Source organism: Heteronotia binoei, chromosome 2, assembly GCF_032191835.1.
Source record: "Heteronotia binoei isolate CCM8104 ecotype False Entrance Well chromosome 2, APGP_CSIRO_Hbin_v1, whole genome shotgun sequence".
Lineage (NCBI taxonomy): Eukaryota > Metazoa > Chordata > Lepidosauria > Squamata > Gekkonidae > Heteronotia > Heteronotia binoei.
Genome location: NC_083224.1, coordinates 126932210 through 126959382, shown reverse-complemented (window position 1 = coordinate 126959382; position 27173 = coordinate 126932210). Strand labels below are relative to the sequence as shown.

At 40.1% G+C, this 27173-nt stretch overlaps 1 protein-coding gene across 8 annotated transcripts in view; it reads right to left on the bottom strand.

The window, feature by feature from the left end:
• LRRC7 (leucine rich repeat containing 7) overlaps window positions 1-27173 on the bottom strand; it is a 265921-nt gene that overhangs the window by 155555 nt on the left and 83193 nt on the right. For 7 of the 8 annotated variants that reach the window (XM_060232004.1, XM_060232000.1, XM_060231999.1 and 4 more), the window contains exons 6-8: window positions 5234-5297; window positions 4405-4479; window positions 870-1014 (exon numbers count right to left, since the gene is read on the bottom strand). In XM_060232004.1, the coding sequence (XP_060087987.1) occupies window positions 870-1014; window positions 4405-4479; window positions 5234-5297 (284 nt within the window). Of the gene's footprint in view, window positions 1-869; window positions 1015-4404; window positions 4480-5233; window positions 5298-24297; window positions 24432-27173 lie in introns of those variants that run through there. The other variant, XM_060232003.1, reaches the window with a different exon arrangement.

The window sequence follows — 27173 nt, the reverse complement described above, 5'->3', positions numbered from 1 at the left end:
GACAGCACTTGAAATTTTTACATATCATCGCTTGTCTCATCTAGTAATTTAAATTTGTATTGTTTTTGCAGTGTTGACACGATTTCCAAGCAATCATATACATTTAACTAAGCACTGGTATTCCGGCTGCCCTCTGATCAGAGGCCCCCCCCCCAACATTGAAAGGCTTAAATGTAAAAGGAAAATAATTAAAGCAGAACAGTGGCAGGCGATTTGAAGACTCTAAAACTCTGGATCAAACTGAATGTAAAAACACCTTAAGTTAATTGAAGTTAGTAGACTTAGAAGAGTGTAAGGACTGCGCTATAAATCACAGGATTACCCTCCAGATGAACAGGCAGCTTTTCCAAACTTATTAAAAAGCTGCTTCTCCCACTGTCGAGAGCTGGACTTTTATACATAATTTCTGTTAACAATAAATTCAAGTGGGAACAGTGAAAAGCACTTATGTTTGAGGATATGTATGTCATGAATGCAGGGACAGCCATTCCAGTTTACTAAATTCTACATCCATTTACTCAGACATGTGCAGAGATGGAAAATACACTGACGCAATCATTTCACGCACCACTATAAAATGTGACTGGAGAATCATTTTTCTGCTTGATGAAGCAAGCCTTCAAAACAACCTTGGTTGTTGAAGTTTTTTATAACAGGATGTCATTCTAGAAATAACCATTTACTAGTGGTCAATATTTACTAAAAGACCATGAATGGTGGTGATGGGGCCTTCTTCTCAACCAGATGAAACCAGTGCATGGGCATTTAAAATAGAAATCAACACATTAAGTGAAACATACTTCCGCTGCAACAAGCCCTAAAACATACCCATCTATATAGGCAAGAACAGTGGGTTGGTTTGTTTTTACCTATAGAATCTGGCAATTGTTGCAGCATGTTGGATGACAACAGTAAGTCTTCAAGGGCTTCACATCCTGATATGTCCATATCAATACTTTCTATCCTATTTTTTGAAACATCCAAATACACCAGCTGCTTTAACTTTCCTATAGGCTAGAAAACATTAGACAAGAACAGGGTTAATTGATAAGATTCATATTTCACAACAATTTCCCGTACCGAACATTATATCATATTAAACAGACTAGAACACTTGGTTAACATTAAAACACTTTACACACATCAGTTTATGGATGTAACAGCAGCCTGGTTGAACTTAAATTATAAAGTCCAATCAAAATTTGAAAATTAAAACTATATTTTTACACTCTATGAACATTGCAACTATCACCATTGGACTTCTTAAACATTAATAGCATGACCATTCCCTACATGAGTGCACTACCTTTGTGCAGTAGCATTCTCAAAGAGCCCTGTTGTCCAAATTGTAAAAGAGCCCTGCGGTCCACATTGGCACACACTGCATTGGGCCATTGGAAGCCTAAGTACATCTCCTATAGTTACATGCAACCACCTCCTCTGTTCAGTCTAGGAATGTAAGGTTGGAGCTCATCTTGTTTAACCAAAAAAAGGGGACAGAGCTGGATGGAGATACAGGTGACATACACAGAACCTCCCATCTAATTTTACAACTGGGGTTCTATATACTTGTGCAAAAGAGTGGCTATTATGTCTTATGGAGATCCCGCAATGCATGGGCACACTGTCCATACAGAGAAGGATAATACCATTAATGTTTAAATCAATTAATTAATTGAGGTCTAATGTTGTATTATATTGTAGATTATTTCAAAGGTAATGTATTTTAAGCAGTTTAAATAGGGCTTCTCTTGTAATTAATATTTTAAAGACAACACTGCGTCTCAGACAAAGAATAATTTCCTACATTTGAATTTATTTTGAGGAAGTTATACCTTACACAAATAAATCATCAAAATTATCAGGAACTTTTTAACACTGCATTTGAACAGCTTTACAAGAGGGAACATGCAGAAAAGGACATTCCGTTTGACTGAAAGCTGTATATAAGAACAAGCACAATGAATCAAGTTCTTATGAGTGATTCTCTAGTTTCAATTACTGGACTGAAACTATGGGAATAGTCAGCACTGCTAGCTTTGACACTGTTTATCATTTGTTCATATAGGAGGAGAATAGGATCCAGGACTTATTTTGGATATATGTAAATAAAATGAAATACCCACTATCTGATCATTGTATCATATTTGCCAATTGAAATTAAATGCACTTATGTTATGCTAAAATAGTAATCTCTAATGATTGATTTTGTTACTCAAATACATTTTCACAGCACATAATATTATTTACTTAACATGCATACTTCTGTGCTGTAAAGCCCACTAAAAGTGCTGTTCACATTAATGATGCTATTATGTATACATCACTGTTATTTACGGAGACAGATTTGTTCAAACAGGAATAACCCTCTGCACCGGAAACAGAATTTGTACAATAAATTCCTTGCAAAATTATTGTGATATCTATTGTGATTTCTTTTATGCCAGCTTTATTAGGTTGACAGTGACATTAATATTACTCTTTTTTTTTATGTAGAGCATGAGTCAGTGCCAGCTATTTAGGGAACAAGCCAATTGCATATCTTCTGTCAGACAGCACACTCTGCTTTTCTTATAAGTTATAATACAATTGACTTTTTTTCAAGTGCTGTTATTACCTACAGTAACTGAATTTATTTATTTATTTTGTATGCTTATATTCTGCCCTTTCCCATAATGGGCTCAAGGCGGATCACAACATAATGACAGCAAAGCAGAGTTAGGGCTACAGTTTTCATGTCTTACCATGTAATACATACTTGATTTAGGAAGGTATTTCTTGCGCATATTTTACAAAGCAGTCTCTTTCTGGGGTTTAGATCTTAGTCAAAACAATCTGGGCCACCACAACCAAGATATGTATTAGCCAGATTGATTTGCTACTCCTATTGCCTTAAGTCAGTGAAACATTCAGTACATGAAAAATAAATGAATCAAGACATATTAAGATGGCAGATTCTAAAATTCATTCTATTTTCTTCTCCATCAGCTTCCATCATCACCTTCTCTGTCATCACTTCTGCACTCAGCTAGTGTTGTAGAACTGTCGTACTCAGAGGGGAATTTGCAAACAAAGGTTATGGAGGCTAAAGCTACACATTCTGTCAATGTAATTCCCCAGCACCTTAAGCGAAGATGATCCTGTGCTGCCATCTGAACAGTGTCGTGAGCACATATTCAGCTGGGTGAGTGGAACTTTCATGTCTGAAGCTACTCTAAATGAGTGAGCTGATATATATATAGAAGCCAGCTGGAATGTTTCCTGTGTATAGCAAGTGGAAAGCTGCCTTATACTTTCTAGATCCCACATGTTATAGTGATGGTGATGGAAAGTGCTGTCAAGTTGCAGCCAATTTATGGTGACTCTGAAGGGTTTTCAATGCAAGAGATTATCATTATCATTGCCTGTCTCTGCATTGCAACCCTGGACTCTCTTGGTGGTTGCCCATGTGAATACTAACCAAGGCTGACCCTGCTTATCTATCTATCTGTCTGTCTGCCTGCCTGCCTGCCTGCCTGATTTATATCCCGCCCTTCCCTGAGGGGCTCAGATGTGACAAGATCAGGCTAGACTGGCTATCTAGGTCAAGACCACATGTTATACCTGTCAGAGATATGACTTTTATAGAGTATTTAAGCAAATTGCAGAAGACATTTAGTTCTCCAGAAAGTGCAGTACTAAGGAGCACATCTTTTATTAGCCCTGCTTCAGAGGCCTGTCACAGTGAATATTAGAAGCCTTCATTTAAGCTCTCAAATATCAGCTTCCATTTTTTTTTATCCAAGATCCTAGAGAGCCAGTTTGGTGTAGTGGTTAAGTGTGCGGACTCTTATCTGGGAGAACCGGGTTTGATTCCCCACTCCTCCACTTGCACCTGCTGGAATGGCCTTGGGTCAGCCATAGCTCTGGTAGAGGTTGTCCTTGAAAGGGCAGCTGCTGTGAGAGCCCTCTCCAGCCCCACCCACCTCACAGGGTGTCTGTTGTGGGGGAGGAAGGTAAAGGAGATTGTGAGCCGCTCTGAGACTCTTCGGAGTGGAGGGCGGGATATAAATCCAATATCATCTTCTTCTTCTTCTTAATGTTTTTTACATAATTCTAAAATACACTTACTATTAATACATTGATATATCTTGCATGTTTTAATATGAAATAGCATGGAAATGTATACGTAACTAAGATCTGAAAGAATGCGTAGTACTAAAATTGATCAATAGGCTTACTCTTTACAAATTACTATTTTTAACATATTAGTATCTTTGTATAAAATTGTATTTCATCCTAAGCTCTCAATAAATACTTTATAAAAGATATAAAATAAATAATTTGCACCTTCAGATATGCATAAATGTATTGCCATTTGTGTCTGTAATTATTATATTTTATCAAATAATTAAATATCCTTACCCCAGGCAGTGTTTGAAGTGAATTATTGTCCATCCACAATTCCTTTAGATTTTGAACTTGTTCTAGAACTTCAGGCTGGAAAAGAAATGGCTTTTTAAAATGAAATATTTAAACAAACCAACAGTATTTTTAATTATTGCAGATTGCTCACCTTTTACAACACAATATAAAACTGGCTTTGTCATTTTCTTTTAAATAACCTTTTACTTATTAAATAAATGGCTATACTGTTAACTCCGCATGAGAAGTCACATTTCTGAATAGAAATGGTTACATCTAACAGCTCTTTTCCAGTACTCCTCCACTGAGGGATGTGCAGCAACATTATCAGGACAGAGACAAGGGTGATAGAAATCCAGAGCCGCAATTACAGATGGCCAAATATGTTAGCAACTACGAACAAGCAAATATGAAACGTAATGGATTTATAAACTTTCACTTTCATAAGCTTCTGTGTTACTCTGCCCTAAATCAAGTTCCTATAACAGCTCCCCTCCAGATTAACCCTTTAAATACACAACACCATGTACCATAAATAGGGACTATTTATGCTTCTTCACCATTATCCTTATCTGCTTATAAAACACTTGGTTTGTAGAAATACATACATCATTCCACAGATTATTTTATTGTTCATGCACAGTGTTATGTACATTTCCCCCATGTATGGAAAGCAAAACAGTGCAACTATTTTTGACCGTGAATGCACTCGGATGCAATAGATGGCTATGTGTATTTACATGGTTCTACAGTGAGCAGGATGTTAACTAGGGCATTTGTATATTGAAGGCAGGCATGTTAAAAATGTCCTTTAAAAATATGTTCTTACCAGCTCGGCAAATTCATTATTGCCTAGGTCAAGCCTCTCCAGCTGTGTCAGTTTGTGCATTGACCTGTAAGAATGAAAAGATAAATAATGAGAATTTTACCCAGTGATACCAAATTTAAACCAGCTACATAGTGCAATGTGAGGAAAAGCTCATGAGGATAGAAGACTCCTTATGCATGAAACAGCTCCTGCTTCCACAAGTAGTTCTGGAATCAAAAAGCAAGCATTTCTTAATCACAATCCAAACAAATATATTACACGCAAAACAGGTTTGTCATTTGATAGTTTCAAACGAGGGAGAATTTTGCCAAGAATGGCTTCCCTGTCATCTTGTTTATGTGTCCTGGCAATCCTAAAGATAAATAAGAAACATAAAACTCTAGTTCATCAGGGCTAGGAAGAGAGAAAAAATAGAAAGCATGAATCAAAATTAACCAAAAGAACCCCATTAAAACTGACACAAATGGAATCACATAATATATGTGTTGTTCAATATATATACATGGACATATATACATATAACCATCTTAAACAAGGAACAGAGGACCACACAATTGCTTCTATATCCATGGCTCTATGCTGCAGAACAAAGCATGGCAGAACATGGCAAAGGCATCAGCATATACATGTAATTCCCATTAGCAAAACCAGAGTTATCTGAAGTTCGCAGGTTGCACTGCATCTCTACAGCCATTTTGTGTGTGTGTCACATTATTTCTGATTTCAAAAGGTAAAGGTAGTCCCCTGTGCAAGCACCAGTCGTTTCCGATTCCGGAGCGACGTTGCTTTCACAACATTTTCACAGCAGACTTTTTAACAGGGTGGTTTGCCATTGCCTTTCCCAGTCATCTACACCATCTCCCCAGCAAACTGGGTACTCATTTTACCGATCTTGGAAGGATAGAAGGCTGAGTCAACCTCGAGCCTGCTACCTGAACCCAGCTTCCACTGGAATTGAACTCAGGTTGTGAGCAGAGTTTAGGACTGCAGTACTGCAGATTTACCACTCTGCGCCAAGGGGCTCTTTTATTTCTGATTATCCAAGTGTTTTAGATGTGTCCCTCCCCAACAGTTCAAACCTGCTTGAAAAGAGGAAAAAATATAAGCAGGATTGCACAGCTGGAGTATGGAGATCTGGAACAAGTTTGTTTGTTTTTTAAAGTTTGAAACTGGTTGAAAAATGACATTGGGGGCGGGATTTCCAAAGGTGCTGCTGTTGCTTAGAGATTGATATTGCAGTAAGTCTTGCATTCCCTGATGAGTATGTTTGCTTTGGGATCCTGTAAGTATAAGGTTTGTATTTACTTTTTTTTCCATTCCAACTACAGCCTTTAGGGACAGCAAACACTTCTTGGGGTGATGAAGTTTCAGCTATAAACCCAACCCTGTTCCTGGGAAGAACAAAGATTAGCCTCTACCCCATCTGCTGAGAATAAATAAGTGATGGTAGCAAGAGCAAAGTTATGTGAGGTCAACCAGTTAAAATTCACTGGCTATATCATACAACTATAAATTCTGTGCTAGATTCTTATGTGAACATATTTCATAGTGTTTTCCATTACAGTGAATACTAGGGATGTTGTCCTCCAGGTGTGACCTGGGAATCCCCTGGAATTACAGTTCCATCTTCAGATATCAATTACCCTGGAGAAAATGGATCCTTTGGAGGATAGACTCTATGGCATTTTACCTCCCTGCCGTCTCTGTCCTCCTCAGGCTCCATCCCCAAATCTCCAGGAATTTCCCAGTCTGGATCTGGCAACCCCACCTCCCATCCCCCTCTGGTGGCCAGAGAGACCCGGCAACCCTAGTAAAGATTCCCATCTAATTTAGTAACTGGTTTAAAGGGAATTTTATATGATTGTTGCCATAAGAGAGAACATTTTTACACAGCCATAATAAATTATCATCTCCCCCTTCTGCTTATGAATGTTACTTAGATTTTGAAGTGTTTGCCTTCAACTCATTCTCACAGTTTTCCCTAGTCACCCATTCCCAGGCATGGTTCACAACTTTCTTTTGTTACTGTCATGCTCTCATACCATTGAATGCTTCTTGAGAAGAACTGACAGGTATTTACTATTTGTAAGCTCATTATTTCCTCCTTACTGCCTGCCATTTATCCTGGCTGAATAACTCTACTATAGTTTCCAGATACCCACCAACTCTAACAATTTTCAATTTATCTTCTCTGCTTTTGTTGCCCTCTGTACCGCTACCTTCTCCTGACTCACACTCCATTCAATTTTTTTCCCCTTCATCAATGATAAAACTGAAAATACTCCATGTGATCTATTTCTCATCAATTTTGTTCCCTAGCTCTTCTTGCAGCCGTACATCTCTGTTGAAACTTTTTTTCTTTCATCTCAGTTGTTAAGTTTGTCCAAAGCCTCCACTTGGCCCTTTGATATTATCCCCTTCCCATATCTGCTATGCAATCAATTCCTCTTCCCCAGGAAATGTGGGCATATGGGAACCTACGCTCACTGCTGGTGGGAATGTCCAGTGCTACATTCCTTCTGGACTGACCTTCTCCAACAAATCAAATCTATTACATCTTGCACAATACCTTTTGTACCAGAACTGATCTTTCTGAACGTATGGGACTCTTTACAAATTCCAAAAATTGGACTTGAACTAATAATCAGCCTTCTGGTAGCGGCCAAATCTTCTATTGCTTCTAACTGCAAAACTTCTCTGGCTCCCTCTAGAACAACTTGGCTTACAAAAGTTTGGGAACACTTCATTATGAAGAGAATAATGGACTGTTTACCATAAAACCATAGTGGTATTGACCAAATGGAGCTCTCCCATTGGCTGACACCTCTTCTCCATAAACCATTGGCCCATCATGCGTCAGTCACCACCTCTGGGTTCCCATTGGCTGACTCCCCTACCGCAAGCTTGGAAACAATGAACAAGCTGCCCAAACAGTCTTATCTCACATACAGATCTCCAGCACTTCTCTGTGTCCTCTCCATCAACTGGCCTCAGAAAGGGCTGCCGCTCTACTGCTGACTCATGAAGCATTTCCTCAGAGGCCATGGCCACCACCTCTTTCCTGTCACTCCCTCCCTCCACCCCTCAGCCTCACCCCAGGACAGATAAGGACTGGGCCACAGGGGAAGCTGCTAGCCAGAGGCTGTTGCTAGGCAGTAACGAGAAAGCCCTCAGCTGAATATAATGTCATAGGGTCCGCCCTCCACAGCAATTATTTTCTCCAAGATGGGGAGAAAGATCCGTTGTCTGCAGTTGTTGTGATCCCAGGAGATCCTCAGGCTCTATGTAAAAGTTGACTACGATAGGCCTGGCAGCACCCTCCATCTGTCTGCTTTATATGTTTTGGTTATTTTCCCATTTTTCCAAGAAAACAGCAAAATTCTCACAGGGGGTCTGAACAATGGAGCCCAGAAGCATGTATTTGGGAGGGGGTAAGAAAGAAAGAAAGAGCACCATAAAATTTAGAGGTTCTGGAGCTCTGCTCCTGTGAGCTCCTGCCCAAAATGAGGCCAGGTCTTTCTTCTTGGATTAATTCTCAAATCTACTACTAGGCAGTCAGATTTAAACTATGACATAGAAGGGGGCAAATTTCATTTAATTTCATTGCGTTATTTAATTCGTCTGAAAGTACATTGTTTCTCCAACCCACCGGCTCAATTAGGGTTGCCAAGTCTGACTCAGGAAATACCTGGGGACTTTGGGGGTGGAGCCAGGAGACTTTGGGGGTGGAGCCAGGAGCAAGGAAGTGACATCACTTCCAAGTCAAAGGTCAAGTGATGTCACTTCCTGAACTTCACCCCTCTATATCATTTCCAGCACACTGCATCAAACCCCACCTTTAAACCCCTTAATGGGGGTTTAGGAATCCTAATCTCTACATCACTTAAATTGAATGTGTCCATCTAAAAAATTCAAACCTATGGGCAATGGCTGTCCTCCTACACTTCAAAATGGGGTCTCTTCTAATACTAAATGTATATATCCCTCCCCAGCAAAAATGATCAGATATAGCAAGGTGCTGTAATGAATCTGAATTTTTTATTGAAGACCTTTTATTAGATACTCCAGCACACCTGATTCTAAAGGGGTGGGGGAGAGAGAGACTTTAGTGCTAGACTCAATTCAAATGATAAGATTCTAATTGACAAATTTGGATGAAAGCCTGCTAAATAATGTCACTTAATTCAAAACAGATATGGGCTTCCCCCTTAAACATTGGAAGCCATTCCCAACCTAGTAAGACTTAGTTACTGCTGTCTTCTCAGGTCAAACACAATTACAAGCCTAAGTAGCTCTATCATACCTCTGGTAATTCTGTGGTCAGGTATTTCTCAGTTGCATTCCCTTCGCCACAAAAAAGAATTTGCAGCTCTTTATGCTTCAGGAACTTGGCACTTTGGAAGCTTAAGATAATTCACACCAGAGAAAATTCTTATATGCACACTAGAGCATATTATGTCCTCCTCTATGTCTAGCAATTAGGAGTGGAGGTTTGCATATATCACCCCTACCAAAAATCCTAATAAGCAGCTCTGGTTACCATCATGTAATAGAATAGCTCTAGTGTAAACCGCCAAAAACCAGTTTACATTTGCGACGCAAAAGGACTTTGCAGCTCTTTTGGGTTCTGTGGAGCAGTTGGTGCGAAATCCGCGCAGACGCTGAGCGGTGAAGAGGGACGTCGCTCCTGAGTAAGGTCAGTGGGAAAACGCCCAGACACTGTTCTTTCCTCCTGAGAGGCCAAGCAGGAAGGACAGCTGCTGTTTAGGAGGAAGACCCTCACTCTGAGGGAGAGAGTGCGCAGGCCGAGACCTGGGATCTAATAGACTAGGAACAGTTAAGTTCAGTTGCGTTAGGGACTTTATGTTTATTTTCCTTCACCCACCTTACTATAGTTTTCAAAGCACCCTATCTGTTCACTTCCCCTTTACTGATTTTCCTGTTTAAAATAAACCTTTTTGTTGTTCTTTGTTATTCTGCCTGGTCTACACACCTATTTTCTTGGCCAAAGCGAGGGATCTGAAGGGCTTGGGAGGGGACTCTGGGCCTTCCCAAGGGACCTTAATTTTGCATTTCTCCCCAGCAATTGAGGCAGCCAAGTAATGCAGCCTCTTGTTCTTTTCCTCTTCCCTCACGGAGCAGGAGGGAGGAGAAGCCTAGGCCGATAGAGGAGCTTAACTCTGTAGCTCTGCTGTGTGATTGAGAGAGCTCTAGCTTTAATTTAGAGAGGTCTAGCTGTGCCAAGAGCTGCTCCATTGGCTGAGGCTCCTCCTTCCCTTGGGGGAGGGGGGAGAAGGAAAGAGCAAGAGGCTGCTTTGCTCAGCTGCCTCAATCACAGATGAGAAATTTAAAAATGGCAATGAAGGAAGCACACAGCAGGCAGTTCCCTTGCAGACTGGATAGAAGCCCTGTGGGAGCTGGATGAGGCCCATGGGCTGCACATTTGATACCCCTGAATAGAATACTTTTTTGCTACTAATACTGCAACAGCTACTTTCCTATCTGCTCTCCTCTTTCCTAAATTACCTATGGTCAGGAATGTTGTTTAACAGTTATGGCTATATATAGTATGAGTCACACCTGCCTATCAGAAAACAATTTTAGGTTACTAAACTCAAGATTCAATTTGTGATCCTTGGACATGTTCAACCCTATACATTTGGAAGTTAATTCATTGGGGCTTGCTTTCAAATAAGCATGCACAAGAACATAGTCATAAATTCTGCAGCACTAAGGAGGTAGTGGGATCATGGAAAACATTGGTACGGCAGTCAAAAATACGCAAGAGATTACATGAGACGTAGTTACTGTTATGAGTGAATGAGAAGAGAGGACATTTAGTGTGGCTGGAACTGACCCAGGCATCCTAGTTATTATTTTAACATGCTGCTGGACTGAGAAGGTAGAAATAGACAGAGAACTCTACTTAAAGTGACAGACATAATGAGAGATGAATTAAGTTGAAAGAAGTGACAAAAGTTCAAAGATTCTGAGGTGACAGGCACAAGGGCAATAATAGAAACAGAAACACGGGAAGCCCAATCAACACCTTGCCCCCCCCCCCCAAGATCGGAATGAAGAGTCAGACACAAGGCTTTGGTATAACTAAGGGTCACTTTATTAATCATAATAATCACAACGGCAAGGGCACCAAAAAGTGCGGCCTGGTCAGGGCTAGGGGTCTCAACAGACCGCTCCCCTGCCATTCAAGGTGGGAGACCCAGCCCCCAGCTGGAGCTGTGGGACACAGCTCCCACCAGGCCAGCCCAGCAAGGAGGCACGTCCCAAAGGGCCCAACCACCAGACGCACGTCTCAATGGAAGGCACCCTCTAGTCGAGCCTCCAGGACAGTCTGTATTTCCCCCACCCTGGGTCATCAAACCCCAAGGGTGATTATGCCAGACCCCTAACTCCCCAAAAGGGGGATGCTTCATGGTCCTCCCCTAGCCGCATAGTACCCTAACCCAGTAAAACCTGCTAAACCAAAGTGATCAACTATTTAACAGCACCTCCCAATAGCCAATTCCACAATCCACTGCTTTGCTATGTAGGGTAGGCGAAAAACACACCCCAGCAACTGCCAATCAGCTGGGGAGCAAAAAATTCCTACCCAGCTCCTCACCTGAGACGACCAGCAATCGCTTACATAACAAACAGGGCGGGCTGATCGTCGTCCGGACTGCACAGGTGAGCAGAGGCTTGGCCGTTAACATAGCCAAGCCCTGCCCCTTCAAAATCGCACCCAAACGGGCTGGAGATCCGCTCTTCCCTCTCCAGGGGAGCAAATCTTGCAAACACAGCCTAGCAGCGTTGCTGCAGGCTGCAAGCAATACCATGTGTTCACTGAATGCACAGGGAAAGGAGACCAGGAGAAAGCAGACTGGCCCTGTCTCCTGCCTTCTTATAATCATCTGGTCATCTGCAGGGGTATTCATGAGGAGAAAGTGGCGATGCAATCTCCCATACCTGTCATTTGTGAAATTTGCAAAGAGGTTTCACTGATTATGGGGAGGAAATTACACATGGCCACTTGTTCCATGTGTTCACACCCTGCAGACAACCAAGCAATTCTGCCAAGGCAAGGGGACAGGGACAGCACACCCACTCTCACTCTTCATGCATTCAGAGAATGAGTGAGGCAGTGTGTACCAGGCTAAAGGTACTGGAGAGAAAAGGTGGTTAAAAAGTCAAAGGAGCTAGAAAAAAGGAGAAACTAGATGGCATTCATGAGACTTTCCTTATAAATATATAAAGCAAAGGCAAAATATATGATTCCAAGAATAACAGAAGGGCACATGAAAAGAATACTGAACACTGCCCATTCCCATACTGCAGTCTGTTGCTTCCAGCTCAAATACTCAGTGTTGAACCAGATGTGATGGTATTTTCATGGCCGCCATGAGAATGCTGCTGGCATTTTAAATTCTGTGAGCAGTGGTGGACTGGGTCCAAAAATATTGGTTGCCAGGAGATAAAGGAGGCCCACCCACAACTATAAGGGTATCATTTAGTTCTTATAAAAAATAAATAAAAATTTCAAAAAATACATAAGTGGAAAAAAGGTACAATTAAAACTTCCGCAAAATAAGCGTATATATATTTTAGTAATTGTAGTGTACGTATTACTGGCAGTATATAGTAGATACTAAATGTAAATACAGATTATAACTGAATATAACTGAATTTTTACTTTTTTAATGCAATTACGTAAACGGTGGATTTTTAAAAATAGTTTGCTTGTACTGAACATTTTACACATTAACAGGTAGTTCAAAAGCATATTTAATACAGTCCACTATATTAAGAGTAGCGTTGCCAAGTCCAACCCTAGAAATATCTGGGGACTTTGGGGGTGGAGCCAGGAGACTTTGGGGTGGAGCCAGGAGACACTGGGGTGGAGCTAGGGGGGAGGGGGGAAACGGTGCCGGGGAGCGTGGCGAGCCGCCCCGCCGCTGCCGCCTCTTCTCCGCTCGCCGTGGCTGCTCCTCCGAGATGGGCTCAGGCTGAGCCCATCTCAGAGGAGCAGCCACGGCGAGCAGAGAAGAGGCGGCAGTGGCGCGGCGGCCTCGCCCACTCTGCCTCTGGGGGTGGAAGCGGAGGGGGGTGGAGGCGGGCCGGAGGTGTGGCGAGCCGCAAGTCCGGGTCCTAGAAGGGCCCGGATTCGCGGCTCGCCATGCTCCTGGCCTGCCTCGCCCTCCCCTTCTCTGGTTTTGCCTGCTCCTCCGAGATGGGCTCAGCCTGGGCCCATCTCGGAGGAGCAGCTGCGGTGGGCGGGGAGGGGGCGGCAGCGGCGCGGCGCCCAGGATCGGACGGCTCGCCATGCTCCCCGCCGCCGTTTCCCCCCTGCCCCCGCTTCCGTTTTTTGGGGAGCGGGGGAAGAGGGTGGAAAACCTGGGGTCCCCCGCCAGGGCGGGAGGGTTGGGAAGCCTAATTAAGAGCAATCATTTGAATTCACTAGATCAGTGAAGTGTGCTTTAAGCATACAAAAGCTTATATTCACGTTGCACATTCCAGACTAGTATCAGTTCTGACACTGAAAATTTTTGCATTACAGTTTGGTGGACATTTATACATTGCATTCAGAACAGTTTCTTAACATTACTGTTGGGACTTCTGCATCCAATTCATCTAACAATTCCTTTTCAATGGATAGCAACATGTATGATTCCAAGTTCTCCTCAGTGAATTTCTTAGCCTTGTTTTTATGATCTTTAGCTTTGAAAATGCCTCCTCACATTGGACTTGAGTAACTGATAGTGTGTAGATGACTTTATAAAGTTCATAAAGGATAACCAGAAAGGTATTTTATTAAGCTTCACTGTGCAGTCGCAATAGTAAAGATCCAAGCCTATAAAACGTATGCATCAGCCTCACATAACCCAAATCATAATTATTTTTTCAGAGTGATTTATTATATTCTTAAATATAAAGTATCCTCAAAAATGATTTTATTGATTTTTTTCATTAAAATAATACAATAGAAATTTTAGTTGCATAACAGCAATAATATTGGAAGTCTATTATATTTCCAAGTTACTAAAAGGTCATTAACATTTTTAACATATTGTCTAATGTTTTAGGGGTCCCACTTCATCAGGGGCCCATAAGGCCCACTTGCCATTGGACTAGCTGACACCCTGGCCAGTCTGCCACTGGCTGTGAGGAAAGACTAAGGCACTCTTGCCTCTTCCATATACACACATTATCTTGTGCTGAAATGGCTGCCCCTCCCTGTGGCAATTTCAGCACTTGAAAAAGTGCAGGGAGGTGCAGATAAGGACCTAGCTATTGCAGCATTTTAAAATTAATTTAAAATGGCAGCAGCATCCTCATGGTGGCCAGGAGGAAACTATCATATCTAGTTTGGTCCTCGGTGATCAGGGAAGGCAGCAAAGTCTCTGAGGAGAAACACATCTTGATCTTTTTATTGTTAAGGAACTCCTCTCCACCAATCTACGCTGATCTTGATTGAGGTGAACATGGGAAAGTAGATACTTGTCTGCCAATGTCACAAGCAGTTTGGTCCAAAGGCAACAATAAAAAGGCTACACATTGAAAATGAGTCCCCTGTTGCAAATTGCGGGGTTCAAGATGAAAAAAGAAGGCCTAGATAGCTTGAAGATAAACATTCTGAAGCAAAGGTTCTAGTTGAGAGACATATGAGTGACTTAATTAATGCACCAGATTGCATTGTTACAGGGAGATAACTTTCTTTTCCTGAAACCGACTCTTTAAAATATAGCCACCAGTCTCTCTTATTCTCTTTCTCTTTTAAAAAGTGGGTTTCAATCTGTAGCGAAATCAATGCACCCTTTTGTCACTTCAGTCCTTGCAGATGTTTGTTACACACTAGAGGGTGGTGCTCTAGTAGGAGTCTGGGAAGCCACTGCCTACCTCTGAAGGTCTATATAGTGGAATTCTGAAATTATGCAGAACCTTCCTTCCTGCCCCACCTATCTTTGATTTTGTCTCTCAAAGAAATGGATGGTTGGATTTCAGGGGAATTATGAAAATTTATCTTAAAGGGCTCCCCACCCCCCAAAAGACAAAGCCATGCCAAAACAGTAAAAGGGAAATGAAGAAGAAATACATGGGTGCCCCTCACAAACTTTTAAACATTTTAAAAGAATTTGTTTCATGAAGAAGTTCTGGAACTCCATTCTACTGCACACCCCCAGAAAAAAAGGCCATCTTAACACTAGAGTCAGTTGAACATCTTCCACAGTAAGCTTAAGTGTGAAAGAATCTCACATGAGAATCTCACATTCTGCCAGAAAAAAATGGCTTTGCTTGCACAGCAGACCTGCAACATCCAAGCTTATTGGGAAATCAATGGCCAATAAAAATATCTTTCAATAAGTGCACCTTAAAAGATGGTCCCCTGATGATATTTGATCAGATTATAAACTGTACAAATAAGATCCCTCTGTTCTTTTTACTCATTGTTATGTTTGTTTTGATGTGTATTCAGTCAGCATTTTAAATATACTCTAAAATCAAAGTAATTTCCCCCCATCTGTCAAATTAAGACTCATAGCACTCAGTCTGCTTACTTCCTCAAACAGCCATATATCCCATACCTGGGCATTTTGCAATGTGGTTGTCAAGGTTATACATTTTCCTTTTCTTTTACAGCCGAATCTAATAATCACTCCACATTTCCTTCCCATTTTTACAATTCCTCTGTGGACAGAGCTAATATTTCACTGCTCGTATCTTTCTACACATAAGCCATAATCCAAAACAGTCAGACATCCTTACACCCATTAGAATTGATGTTTAAACATCACACACATTCCTCAGGTGAAAAAATTGTCAGCTATAGTAGAAAACTTCATTCCCCCCTCCAGGTTAATTTCATTACTTTCTCAAACTAGAATTTATTGAGCTCTCCTAATTGCAATACATATAATCACTAGGATGCTGAGGTTTCTCCCAAGTTAAGGTAACTGGCAAGCTGTCCTCTAGAAACCCCTCATAAGCTATGAAACTCCTGTAAGCAGGCTTGGGTAAAACATTCTGCTCAATATCAAACTATGGGTTTCTTGAAGAGGCAAAGATACTTCAGGATGATCCAAGCTGGATGTAACCCACTTGCCTGAATAATCAACAGAGCTATTAAGCATGACCCTATTCAGATTCTGGAGCTGGTCCTTCACCCTTTTTAACCATTATTAACTTCATACGGCACAGAATGCTAAGCAAGTTCCCTGATTTTCAGGGAATTCCTCCCCTCCCTGCATAATATAATTATGCACTCTTCTGCATCATCTTAACGATTATACATTTCTTTGCATTTTATTATCAATTACATTTCCAGCTATCGTTATTTTTTTAAAAAATCATCAGAAATTTTCTGATTTCACACATTAGTCCAGCCTTGCCCCAAGCACCAGCTCTCTTCCCAGCTAATACAATTAAGGAGATATTAAATCCAGACCCCATGCTTCCGTAGAAGGTCATGGATCCACCTGCTGCCCAAAATACACATTGGACATTGTTGAAATCACTATGCCTTCTCCATTGTGGTCCATGGAACATTGTTTCTCAACTTGGTAGCCTGAGCTTCCCAGACAAGACTCTCACCCATCTCTCCTCTTCAGAATAAGACTCATAAGTTTTCTCTCTTTGTTTTATTTCCACAAAACACCACTGGTTTGCCTTACTGCTAGACAGTTTCCCCTTTTCTAGATTTCTCCTCAATAAACAAAAACTTAAATGTAGATAGGCTTCTGCAAATGTTGTGCATTTATTCATTGTTTTGCTATTCTTGTTACTCCATTTTTCAATCTGTATTTCATTAGGGCAATAAAGATATTTCTTATTTTAGAGCTCCCTTGTTCTTTTGGAGTAATGCCCCAAACTGGAACCTGGTATACATAGGCAGAAGATGCCAAAATCAATTGCCCAGGTGATGAGTGTTGGGTCTTATACATGTAAAGGATGCTCTATATGTTACAGCCCCTGCACAGGTACCTATTTTGGTAACAGTCATGCAATACCCCCAGAGATCTAGTTCACAGAATTATTGATACATATTTTAATATTCATTTTGGTATACATAGTGTTTTATAATCTTTATGTTAATTTTCATTATTGGAAGGGGAGGCAGCAAATATGGTAAGTTTTTGTCTGTTCCGTTATACAAACTGAAAAGCAGAGGGCTTCCTCAAAGAAAAGCCTATGAGTCTCCAGTATTGCTGGCTCTGAAAACTATTACAGCCATCTGTTGAGAACATATCTAGTCTTCTACTTTGACATATGTTTTATATATCTAGCGATTCCTGCTCTAGGACTTGTGACCACACAGGATGCCCAGCACAGTTTGCAGGAACTGACCTTGATATGAGGGTAGCTCATTTATTTCATTTATAAATTTTATATGCTGCCTTTCTGCTCAACAAGGATCTCTAAGGAAGGTAGCAGCAGAGCAGAGCGCTGAAGTTAGGCCTAGGGATCAGATAACAGAGAATCACTTACATGCAGCTTTTTAGATTAATGTCATGCAAGATGCCTCCCAGAGACAGTAGGTGTTGATCCCATGTGTGATGTCCAGAACAATTAAATGTACTCCAGCCAATCAAAACAGTGCTCTAAACTGTACTGAGGAAAAGTTAGGATCTTACAGGAAGATATAGTTAGTCAGAAGAAGCTAGGTTGAGAGAAGAGGTTAGATTCTAAGGACTTACAAGCAGAAGTTAGGTTTTGAGAATAAGTCTAACACAGGGGTGGCTGAACTTGATTACAGTAAAAGCCACACAGAATAAATGTCAGGTATGTAAGAGCCACAAGACATGAACAAAAATTACACTCACGTTTTTATTAAAACTTTTAATACTCTTTGCACAGAAAAATAAAATACATATATATTTTCCTGCCTGAGTTCTGACATGTTACACCAGCAGGGTTTTGTTACACTTGGAGTGTAACTCACTTTCCGCAAAATACTCTATTTTAATAGGTTGTAAACCTAAGTTTTTCCTGAGACATGTATTGCACAAAACATAACACTCCATAACTCCTGCTTAAGTGTTAATATCTACTTCAAGTTGTGTGTGGGTTTTTTTTGTAATAAATTTTGTTCTTGTTGATTTTAGAAAACAAACCATCTTGTGCCCGCCTGTCAGTTTGAGCCTAGTTATTAAACCAGGCTTGGGTTACACTGAAGCAAAATTCCTATCTCCTTGAAACCAGTTCCTTCCTTCCTTCCTTCCTTCCTTCCTTCCTTCCTGAACCCACTGGGAAATTAGGAGGGACACTGCATTGTGACAGTAGGAAAATTCCTGTGTTGGATGGTGGTTAGCCCCTAGGAAATCCATTACACAATGAAATCAAAGCACACTGGGTTTTTTTTAATATAGCAAAGCACAGTGTGATTCATGCTAACTCTCAAGTGCTGTTGCAAAAATTTAAAGGGGGAGCATTTTGGCTTGGAACTGTGTATCAGCCCTGCTGACTTGTTTAAACCTCTGCAAAAAGCCTTTTCTGGTTGATGGACTATTCAGACTTCCCTTAGGAGAGGTCTCAATTGTCTCTCTCAAGTTTTTTCAGAGGGCAGTCATGTTGGTTTGAACAGCTAGATTGAAGTTCAGTAGCACCTTAGAGTCCAACAATTTTTTTTTTGGGGGGGGGTATAAGCTTTTGACCCTGCTGAGTTCCTCTGATAGGACTCCCACAGCCCCAGAATGCAAGAAGAAGGGGGTTGCTTCACCTGATTTCTTCTCTGTCTCAGAGCAGCAGCACTTTTCAAGTCCAGAGCCATGTCCTTCCTTTCTCAGAGGAGGCCTTTTTAAACAGTCTAGCCGCACCCTTTAGCTCTTCCCACAATCCCCACCTCACCAGCCACACCTGACCTTTTCCTGGCAAGTGGCAATTGCTCTCACTTCCCCCTTTCCATCTGCAAGGCTCCAGCCTTCCCTCCTCCTCCAGCCACCCTCCCATTGGCTGTACCCTGGGGGTTGCTGGGCTGGGCTGAAGGCCCTCTGGGCCTGCCCCTACCTCCCCTGGGCCTAGCTGGGCTTGGATGACTCTTCCCAGCCTTGTCCCAGCTTCCTGTGTGGCTTCCAGTATCAGTGGCTCATCAAAATTGCCCTGAGGATGGGCTCCAGCCAGCTTGGAGTCTCATGTCATCTTTGGACACAGCAGCCTGTTTTCCACAAATGAAGGATGAAGTGGTGAGTCACAGTTTAGCGGTAAAGTGATTTGCATGTTTATATATGTAGTATGAGTTGTTGTACTATTATCAGTTAGTAGTACACAACAAAATTTACAAAACAAAAACAAACTGTAAGGTTTAGGCAGAGTTCTTTCTCTTTTTTTTTGGTTTTTTGTGAACACAGTCTAGCTTTCATAGTCCACCAGAATCATATACCATTTCACCCCAAATCAGCTTTCAGTGGAATTAAAATGTATTTATACCAAAAATTTAGCCAGTTATACATATTCTGATCACTTTCAGATTGGACTACTGCAAATTGGTTCACTGTGCTGCAGCAAGGCTGTTGACTGAACTAATGTGAACATATCTCATAAGTTCTGGAAGCACTCCACTGACCTACAATTTGATTTCATCACTTCATATGCTGGTTGTAAACATCCTGAGACCAGAAGTACCACCTGTTATTTTATGAACATGTCTGGTGGCTAAAATCTTTGATTTGGGTCCTGTTCTATGTGCCCTAACCTTCTGAGCTAAGCTTGCTACCAGGGGTGGAATTCTAGCAGGAGCTCCTTTGCATATTAGGCCACACACCCCTGATGTAGCCAATCCTTCAAGAGCTTACAAGGCTTTTTGTAAGCTCTTGGAGGATAGGCTACATCACGGGTGTGTGGCCTAATATGCAAAGGAGCTCCTGTTAGAATTCCACCCTGGTTGCTACCAAACAGACCTTTTTCTATAGGAGTGTCCATTTATGGAATTAGGGACTAGGCAGAGATAATTCTCTTTTGCTAGGCCTTCTGCAAGATCAAGTTGGCTTTCTTTAAGGCTAAGCTATTATTGGGGTTGGCTTTCTTTAATGCTAAGCTATTATTTTGTTTTAAGAATGATAAATACTATTGTATTTAATTTGTGGTTGATTTTAGTGACTGTTTTAATTGTAATGAATGATGTCAAATTGTATTTTGATCCACACTGCCTAAGGAACTTCAGTCAAAATGTTAAAGAAATTTGTTGGATCCATTAAAGATAATGAAACTGAGTGGAGCCTTCACATAACACACACCACACAGTATCAGCCCTGGTTTCTTATACCATCAACAAGCACCTGCAACATCTGACTCTCTGATAAGCAGAGCTTTTTTGTAGAAAAAGCCCAGCAGGCACTCATTTGCATATTAGGCCACCCCTCTGATGCCAAGCCAGCCAGAACTGCCTTCCTGTGCATTCCTGATTTAAAAAAAAATCCTGCTGATAAGCATACACTTATGGATAATCACATTCAGCCTTTATATTTTTAATAGCACATGCTTAGGTCTTGGATGCAATTACTGTCCTGATATCACTTCAAATCACAATGGCATCTTTAGCTGGGGAAAGAGCTATATTTTCAACAGAATATATTGCACCTGGATGCAATGTAACTCCAAACAGAAGAGTTTTCTTGAGAGTAGTCCCTTGCTAGTTTCTCTTTGGCACTGTCAACTGGAAGCATGCAGGAAGCAATGACCTAATATCCCACATCTCAAATCTGTATCTACATTGTGGGAAGATACATCATGCAAAGGGGGTTTCTTGCGAACATCAAAAAAAGTTCTTTGCATTTCAGTTTTGACAAATGCAACTTAGTTTCTATGCAGGTAGTGCATACCTGATGTATATACATCTAAGAAAACAAAACTATAGGAAATTAAATACTATCAGATTTTCATTTTTAAAAGTTGTTAAAAAGTGCTAGTGGAAAATAAATGTAAGTTGTTATATACTGAAGACACTGGAAACAAAAATACAACACAGCTCCCTTTCTTAATGAAAAATGTTACTATTACTAAATTTGGTAAGAGAATTCATATGTTCCATATTTATTTACATTCTTCATCAAACCAGGGCTGCAGAGATTTTATATTTCTTCCCTTTTTTACATTTTTAGGTTTAACATTTAGTGAACTAAGGATTTATTTATTTATTTATTTATTTTTTATTTATTTAAGATTTATATCCCGCCCTTCCCACAAGTGGCTCAGGGCGGCTTCCAATAGTAGATCCATCAAAATTACACATATAAAGGGATCCATATTTAAAACAGATAAAACAGATGTTAGATACTAGAGAATCATAGGCTATTATTAGCACTGAAGAATTCGTTGCGGTGGTTAAAACCCTTCTAAGATTCAAAAGGGAATGAGAATTTAAAAGTAACTGAGCTGCTTGTTTAGTCTGACTATTCCAGCAGATTTTTGGTAAGGACGTAGACTCCAACAAGTGTATAGAGGGATTAAGGGAAGAGTCTGGGGAAGATTCAGTATGAAGGGTCACGATAAGTGGAAGGTGATCACTAATAATGAGATCACCTATACAGAAATCTTTTATGTAAAATTCTAGTGAGAAAGAGGCAGTAATATAATCAATTATACTGCAACCTTTCTTAGAAATGAATGTAAAATCCCCCGAATGAGAAAATCTTTCCAAACCATTTAACCAGACCCTATTGTGTTGGATACAAAATTTGGCAAAGCAAATGCCTGCCAAATTTGAATAGCTATCCTTAGATTGCCTCCTATAGGAAAAAAAAGGTGGTAAGGTATCATCTAGATTGAGGTTCACAGCCTTGGATAATAACATTGAAGGTGTCCAATCAAAATTCCTACGAAAAATTCTGGGATTCCCAAAGTGCGTACCATATGCAGTTTTGTGTTTAGAAACAGGGACGAATCTTGTGGAAACACAAGCATGGCTAATGTCACTTAAATACTGGCTTCGGCTACATTTCCACTCTGAATCAGAGAGCCTTTTATATCAACTGCTCTCAGAATCTAATTTGTCAAATTGGCTAGTATTTATTGAGAGGAAAATAAAATCTATGGGCATTCACTTCTTATGCTATCCTTAAAAGAAGCTTTTTCAAAACTTAAGCTCAGAATTCTAGATATTGAAATGCAAACGTTACATAGCCTGGCTAACAAGTCCTGCTCCCCGCTGAATTTCGAACTTCCTCTTTCAGTGGGGAAATTAGTGTCGTATTTCTCCTCTCTGCAAGCTCCACAGCAACGGCGTGCATTCTCGTTAACGAGATGTAATGCATTACCATCTGCTATCCTATTTGGTAGATTTAACAGGATTGAGTACTCTAATAGACACTGTCTTTGTAGTTCCAAGTGTATTGAAACTATTTCCCATGTACTACTGAACTGTCCTCTTTATGAAGATATTCGTTGTATATACTTGAAAGATATCTTAGCAGATATGTTGGGCTGTGCTGATTCAGGCAAAGTCCACAAACTTTTAAATGACACTTGCGCTGAGGTAATTTTAATGGTGGTTAGATTTCTCCAACAGGCCATGGAAATACGACAGAGAATGGTTCTGGAATGACCACATTTTATCTTTTAATTATTTAATTTGGCTAAACTCGACTCATATATATTTTACTTATTTTATGTATTTTAGCTCCCTATGTACTTTATAATCTAGGATTTTATATTATTTATATTGCTATTTTACTGCTAAATCTGTTTTATGCCAATAAAGGCTTGCTATTTGCATATTTATTTCTGATAATGATCTATACCCAGATATATAAAGCACATTCATGCCTACCAAAGATTAATATAGTGTTATATAATTATTTTACAAGATTGGTCTGAAATCAGTTCTTAATGTTGAAATCATACTTTCATCAACTGATGAAAAACACACACCTACTAATGTACATAACTAATGGATTATGTCTCTGTTCCAATATTGTATATAAATGCCTCTCAAGAGAATATGCACCATTCAAATTGTGTAAATTATACCACAAAAGATAAGCAAAATGCCCATTATCACAATATTTCTGGGCTTCATAAGTGAGCACTGAGCTGTTATTTAGCACATCAGAAATGGCTAAACAGAACACATTTCAGTTTTAAATACATAGAAAACCTCCAATTTCAGCACTGTATAGTTTCATCAAATGATCAAACCGTTTATATGATCAGACTTCAACAAGATGGCAAAATAAAGGGTCATGTAGAAAGTTACTATTTTGGCTAATGAGAATGCATTAAGTCACTCATGTATCCAAAACAGTAACCACAACAGGCCTTGTCTGTTAAAAAAAATAAAGCCATTTTGGAAGTTCCAAAGAAGCAGCAAAGGAATAACATATAACTGGCTTCCTCTTTCAAACTTTGATGTCTTGCTGAAAGGGAGAGTCCACTTATCGTTGCTGGAAAGTATGCATTTTCCCTAATTTAGAGACAAGACACCTACTTCTCAATGAAGCATATGCACATTTCCCTGCTGGTAATTGTACCCAAAGTGTGGCAAGAACATGAACAAATCATTCATGTACCCTCTGGAATGTCCAAAGTGGTTCTCTTAGACATGCCTGTACCAAACTTGCAAATAGACATAATTGTGAGTCCTTCTAATGTAACTATTTATCACAGGAGTGACCTACAACCTCCTGTGAGCAAAAAAGTACATTCTGAAGCAATGTGATAGTAGTTTGAAGGCTTTAAAATAAATTTGAAAGTTTCATAGCAATTTTCCTACATCAAACTACATACATAACTACATGAGTATCTTTAACTGCATCGGTACTAGTAACTATTATATATATAATTTAAGGATTACACATAGCATAGTGGCTGCTTTGACCACATTAGACGTAGTAATATTGATCTTTAAAACACATGGCTGTGTTTTGATAAGATTGCTAAGAACTGGCTTAGTGTATGTGTAAGCACAAATTCAAACATGGAAAGGGCAAATTCTTTTCTCATGATGAGACAAAGAAAATGTGCATATTCTAACACACAGCAAACATTTGGCATAAAGGTCAATATAGTAAGAGGCAGCCTTCATCAGCGTGTAGTATCCCCAAACTGTTCTGTTTCATAGTATAGTGTGGGAGAACTACCTCAACACAGTCTACTCGTGCTGATGCTCCTGATGCTGCCATTTCAGGTGCCCGAAAAGGTGCCTTCACATCCTCTGCTGTTGGTGCCATTGTACTCTCCCAGGCGATGGGGCAAGGGGCACACTCTGGATCTTCAAATGCTAAGATGAGAAAAATCAATTTCAATGCCCAAAAGATGGAACTGCTGGTGCAGAAGAGGTGACTAAAACTACCAAATGGTTTAATGGCACTTAGAGAGAGCTAATTTATAACATTAGGAAATAATTTGATAATGTTCAGCTTTTCTAAATCATCAAACAAAATTATAAATTTAGAGGGTAAGGGGGATTTGGGTATTTCCCTTGATTTTGGTCTGTACATTCACAAAGATCCAAAGCCAAGGAGAAAGGGGAAAAAAGAGTTTTTTGGGAAATGTTACAAGAATGTCTTCCTTTTATAAAAATATTCATACATAAGGTGATATAAAATCATTTGGTCATTGGGCGGGGGAAGATAACCTATGGAACTAAACCAAGTTTTGGTCTAAAATCCCAAACCCATTTTTTCATGCTTAATTTCTGATTTGGTAAAGTCAACGCAAAATGAATTTTTCTGGATTATAAATTGAAACTTCCTTCTGAATGAACATTTACATGATTAACTCAGCTAGGGAAACTCACTGAAGCCTAAGATTCTTTCTAATGGACAAAATGTTAGATTTTTTTCACAATAGTGAATATAAAACAGATAGAATAGATGTTATAAAAGCCTAATGTTTCAACATTTTAGGCATCTTTTTGTCAGCATTTTCCATCACTGATAGGCACTAAAAGTCTATCAAATTCAAATGACTTCTACAGTTCATTTCATATCTATTTAACTTGCATATGTATGCCAGTCAACACTAAAAATCTATTGTAAATGAGATTTAAAAACTTGCCTGCATTTTCATTAAAATAATAGTTAATTTCTCCTTTAAGGGTCTAGCTTACGCATTCCTTTCTGAACATGAGTAGCTTCTTTATGAAAATATGCATGCTTTCAAATGAAACCTCCATAGGAAAAAATCTTGTTTATCTCAGCAGTTCTAAAACTCTGAGTTGAGACCCAAAGTGGGTCATGTCTCAAGAAGAAGAACGACAGTGTGAGCTGGGAGAACAGCTCAGGAAATTTATATGACCAAACTGGAATTGCTTCTCTATAAATGTGTGATATAGCCATGAAATATATATAGCCTTTTGTTCATCAGCTACGTATTTATAAATTCTTTAAACATAAAGAGCCAGTGTGGAGTAGTACCTAAGAGTGTTGGACTAGTATCTAAGAGACCCAGGTTCAGATACACACTTGTGCCATGGAAGCTCACTGGTTGAACTTGGGCCAGTCACACTCTCTCAGCCTAACCTACCTCACAGAGTTGTTGTGAGGATAAAATAGAGGAAAAGAGAATGGTGTAAGCTGCTGTGGGTCCCCACTGGGAAGAAAGGTAGGGTACAAATGAAGTAAATAAATTAATAAAATAACAATAATATTACATACATTTGTTCAGTATTAACTAATTCATGATTCTTGAACTTTATGCCGGGGAGAGCAAAAGTCGCTTGAAGTGATTTAGCAAGAGGTTTCTGAAAAATGATGTTTAGAAATGGCATCAACTTCAAATTGTTTAAGAATCATTGATATATGGAATTTTCCAATATGTCTCCATGCAATGAATAAAAAAGCCCCGGGGGGGGGGGGGTGCTATCCAAAACTAGGGAAGGGTTTCTGCAAATAAAGAGAATTCTCTAAATTTGCAAAAAAAAGAAAAGAAAGAAAAAAGGAAACTTTAAAAAATAAAGTAAGGCTTTAAAATATCTATAAGGTTTTATAATAAAAGATGTCTCCATGTGCAGCTACTGCAAAACAGAGAGTGTTCAAGTACAATTTTAAAATGTGTGAAGCTATGGCCGGGATTTACCCTGACACTACCTTTGTGGGCTCCAGGCATGGGGGAGTGTTGAGATGGAACCATGGGTGGTCTTCTGCTGATCATATGATCAAGAACTGAGACCTGGGGCAGCAGAGGATGGCGCCCTGTAAGTAGGGCTTGCATCAAGTGGGGTGGAGATGTGGGCAGTCCCAGGGCTTTGCCTGCCTGCACCCTATTTAGATCACCATTGCTGAGAGCTCACCCCAGATTTTCATGGCTCTTTTTAAAAAATCTTTATTTTATTCTGTTGAATAAACTTTGGTTCTGATGTATTTGAGAAGAAATATATTTTTTCTTTGGAGGTTTTAAATGAGCAAAATCTTCACTTTGAGTTTTAAAAGTTTTTTTTCCTCTCTCCCTGGGCAAAGAATGGCCAGGAAGGGGGGAAGTCAGTTCAATTGCTTTCCAGACTTACCTTAGCCTGCCTTCGTGAAAAAGCTCATAAGTCTACACAATGGGATGGTCCAGCTCATCCCACCCCCCTTCAAACAGGAAACGGATATTTGGTCATGTTAAACATCACAGAGAAATATCACAAAAGGAAATTCTGGAGACTTCAGGAAAAACTCCTGTCATTGGCTGGGGGAAACTCAGGGGAGCAATGAGGAAGCTCTCTTTTGTGCTGAGTCCATCAGAGCAGATAGAACTCTTAACTGAACCCTGAGAAGGAGGCCATCAGCCATGTGTTGTGCAATTGACTTCAATGGCCCATAGGGAACAATGGTGGAATGGAGGCACCTTCTTTGGGTACCCCTAGAATTGGACCCCATGGTTCAATTCTTTTGAAACTTGGCGGTTTTGTGGGAAAGAGGCTCCAGAAACTGCCCTGCAAATTTGGAGCCTCTCCCCCAAATCCTCTCCCCCACAGCCACCACTCACTATACCCTATTTTGCCGCTTACTTGAATGGCCCAGAGGGTATAATG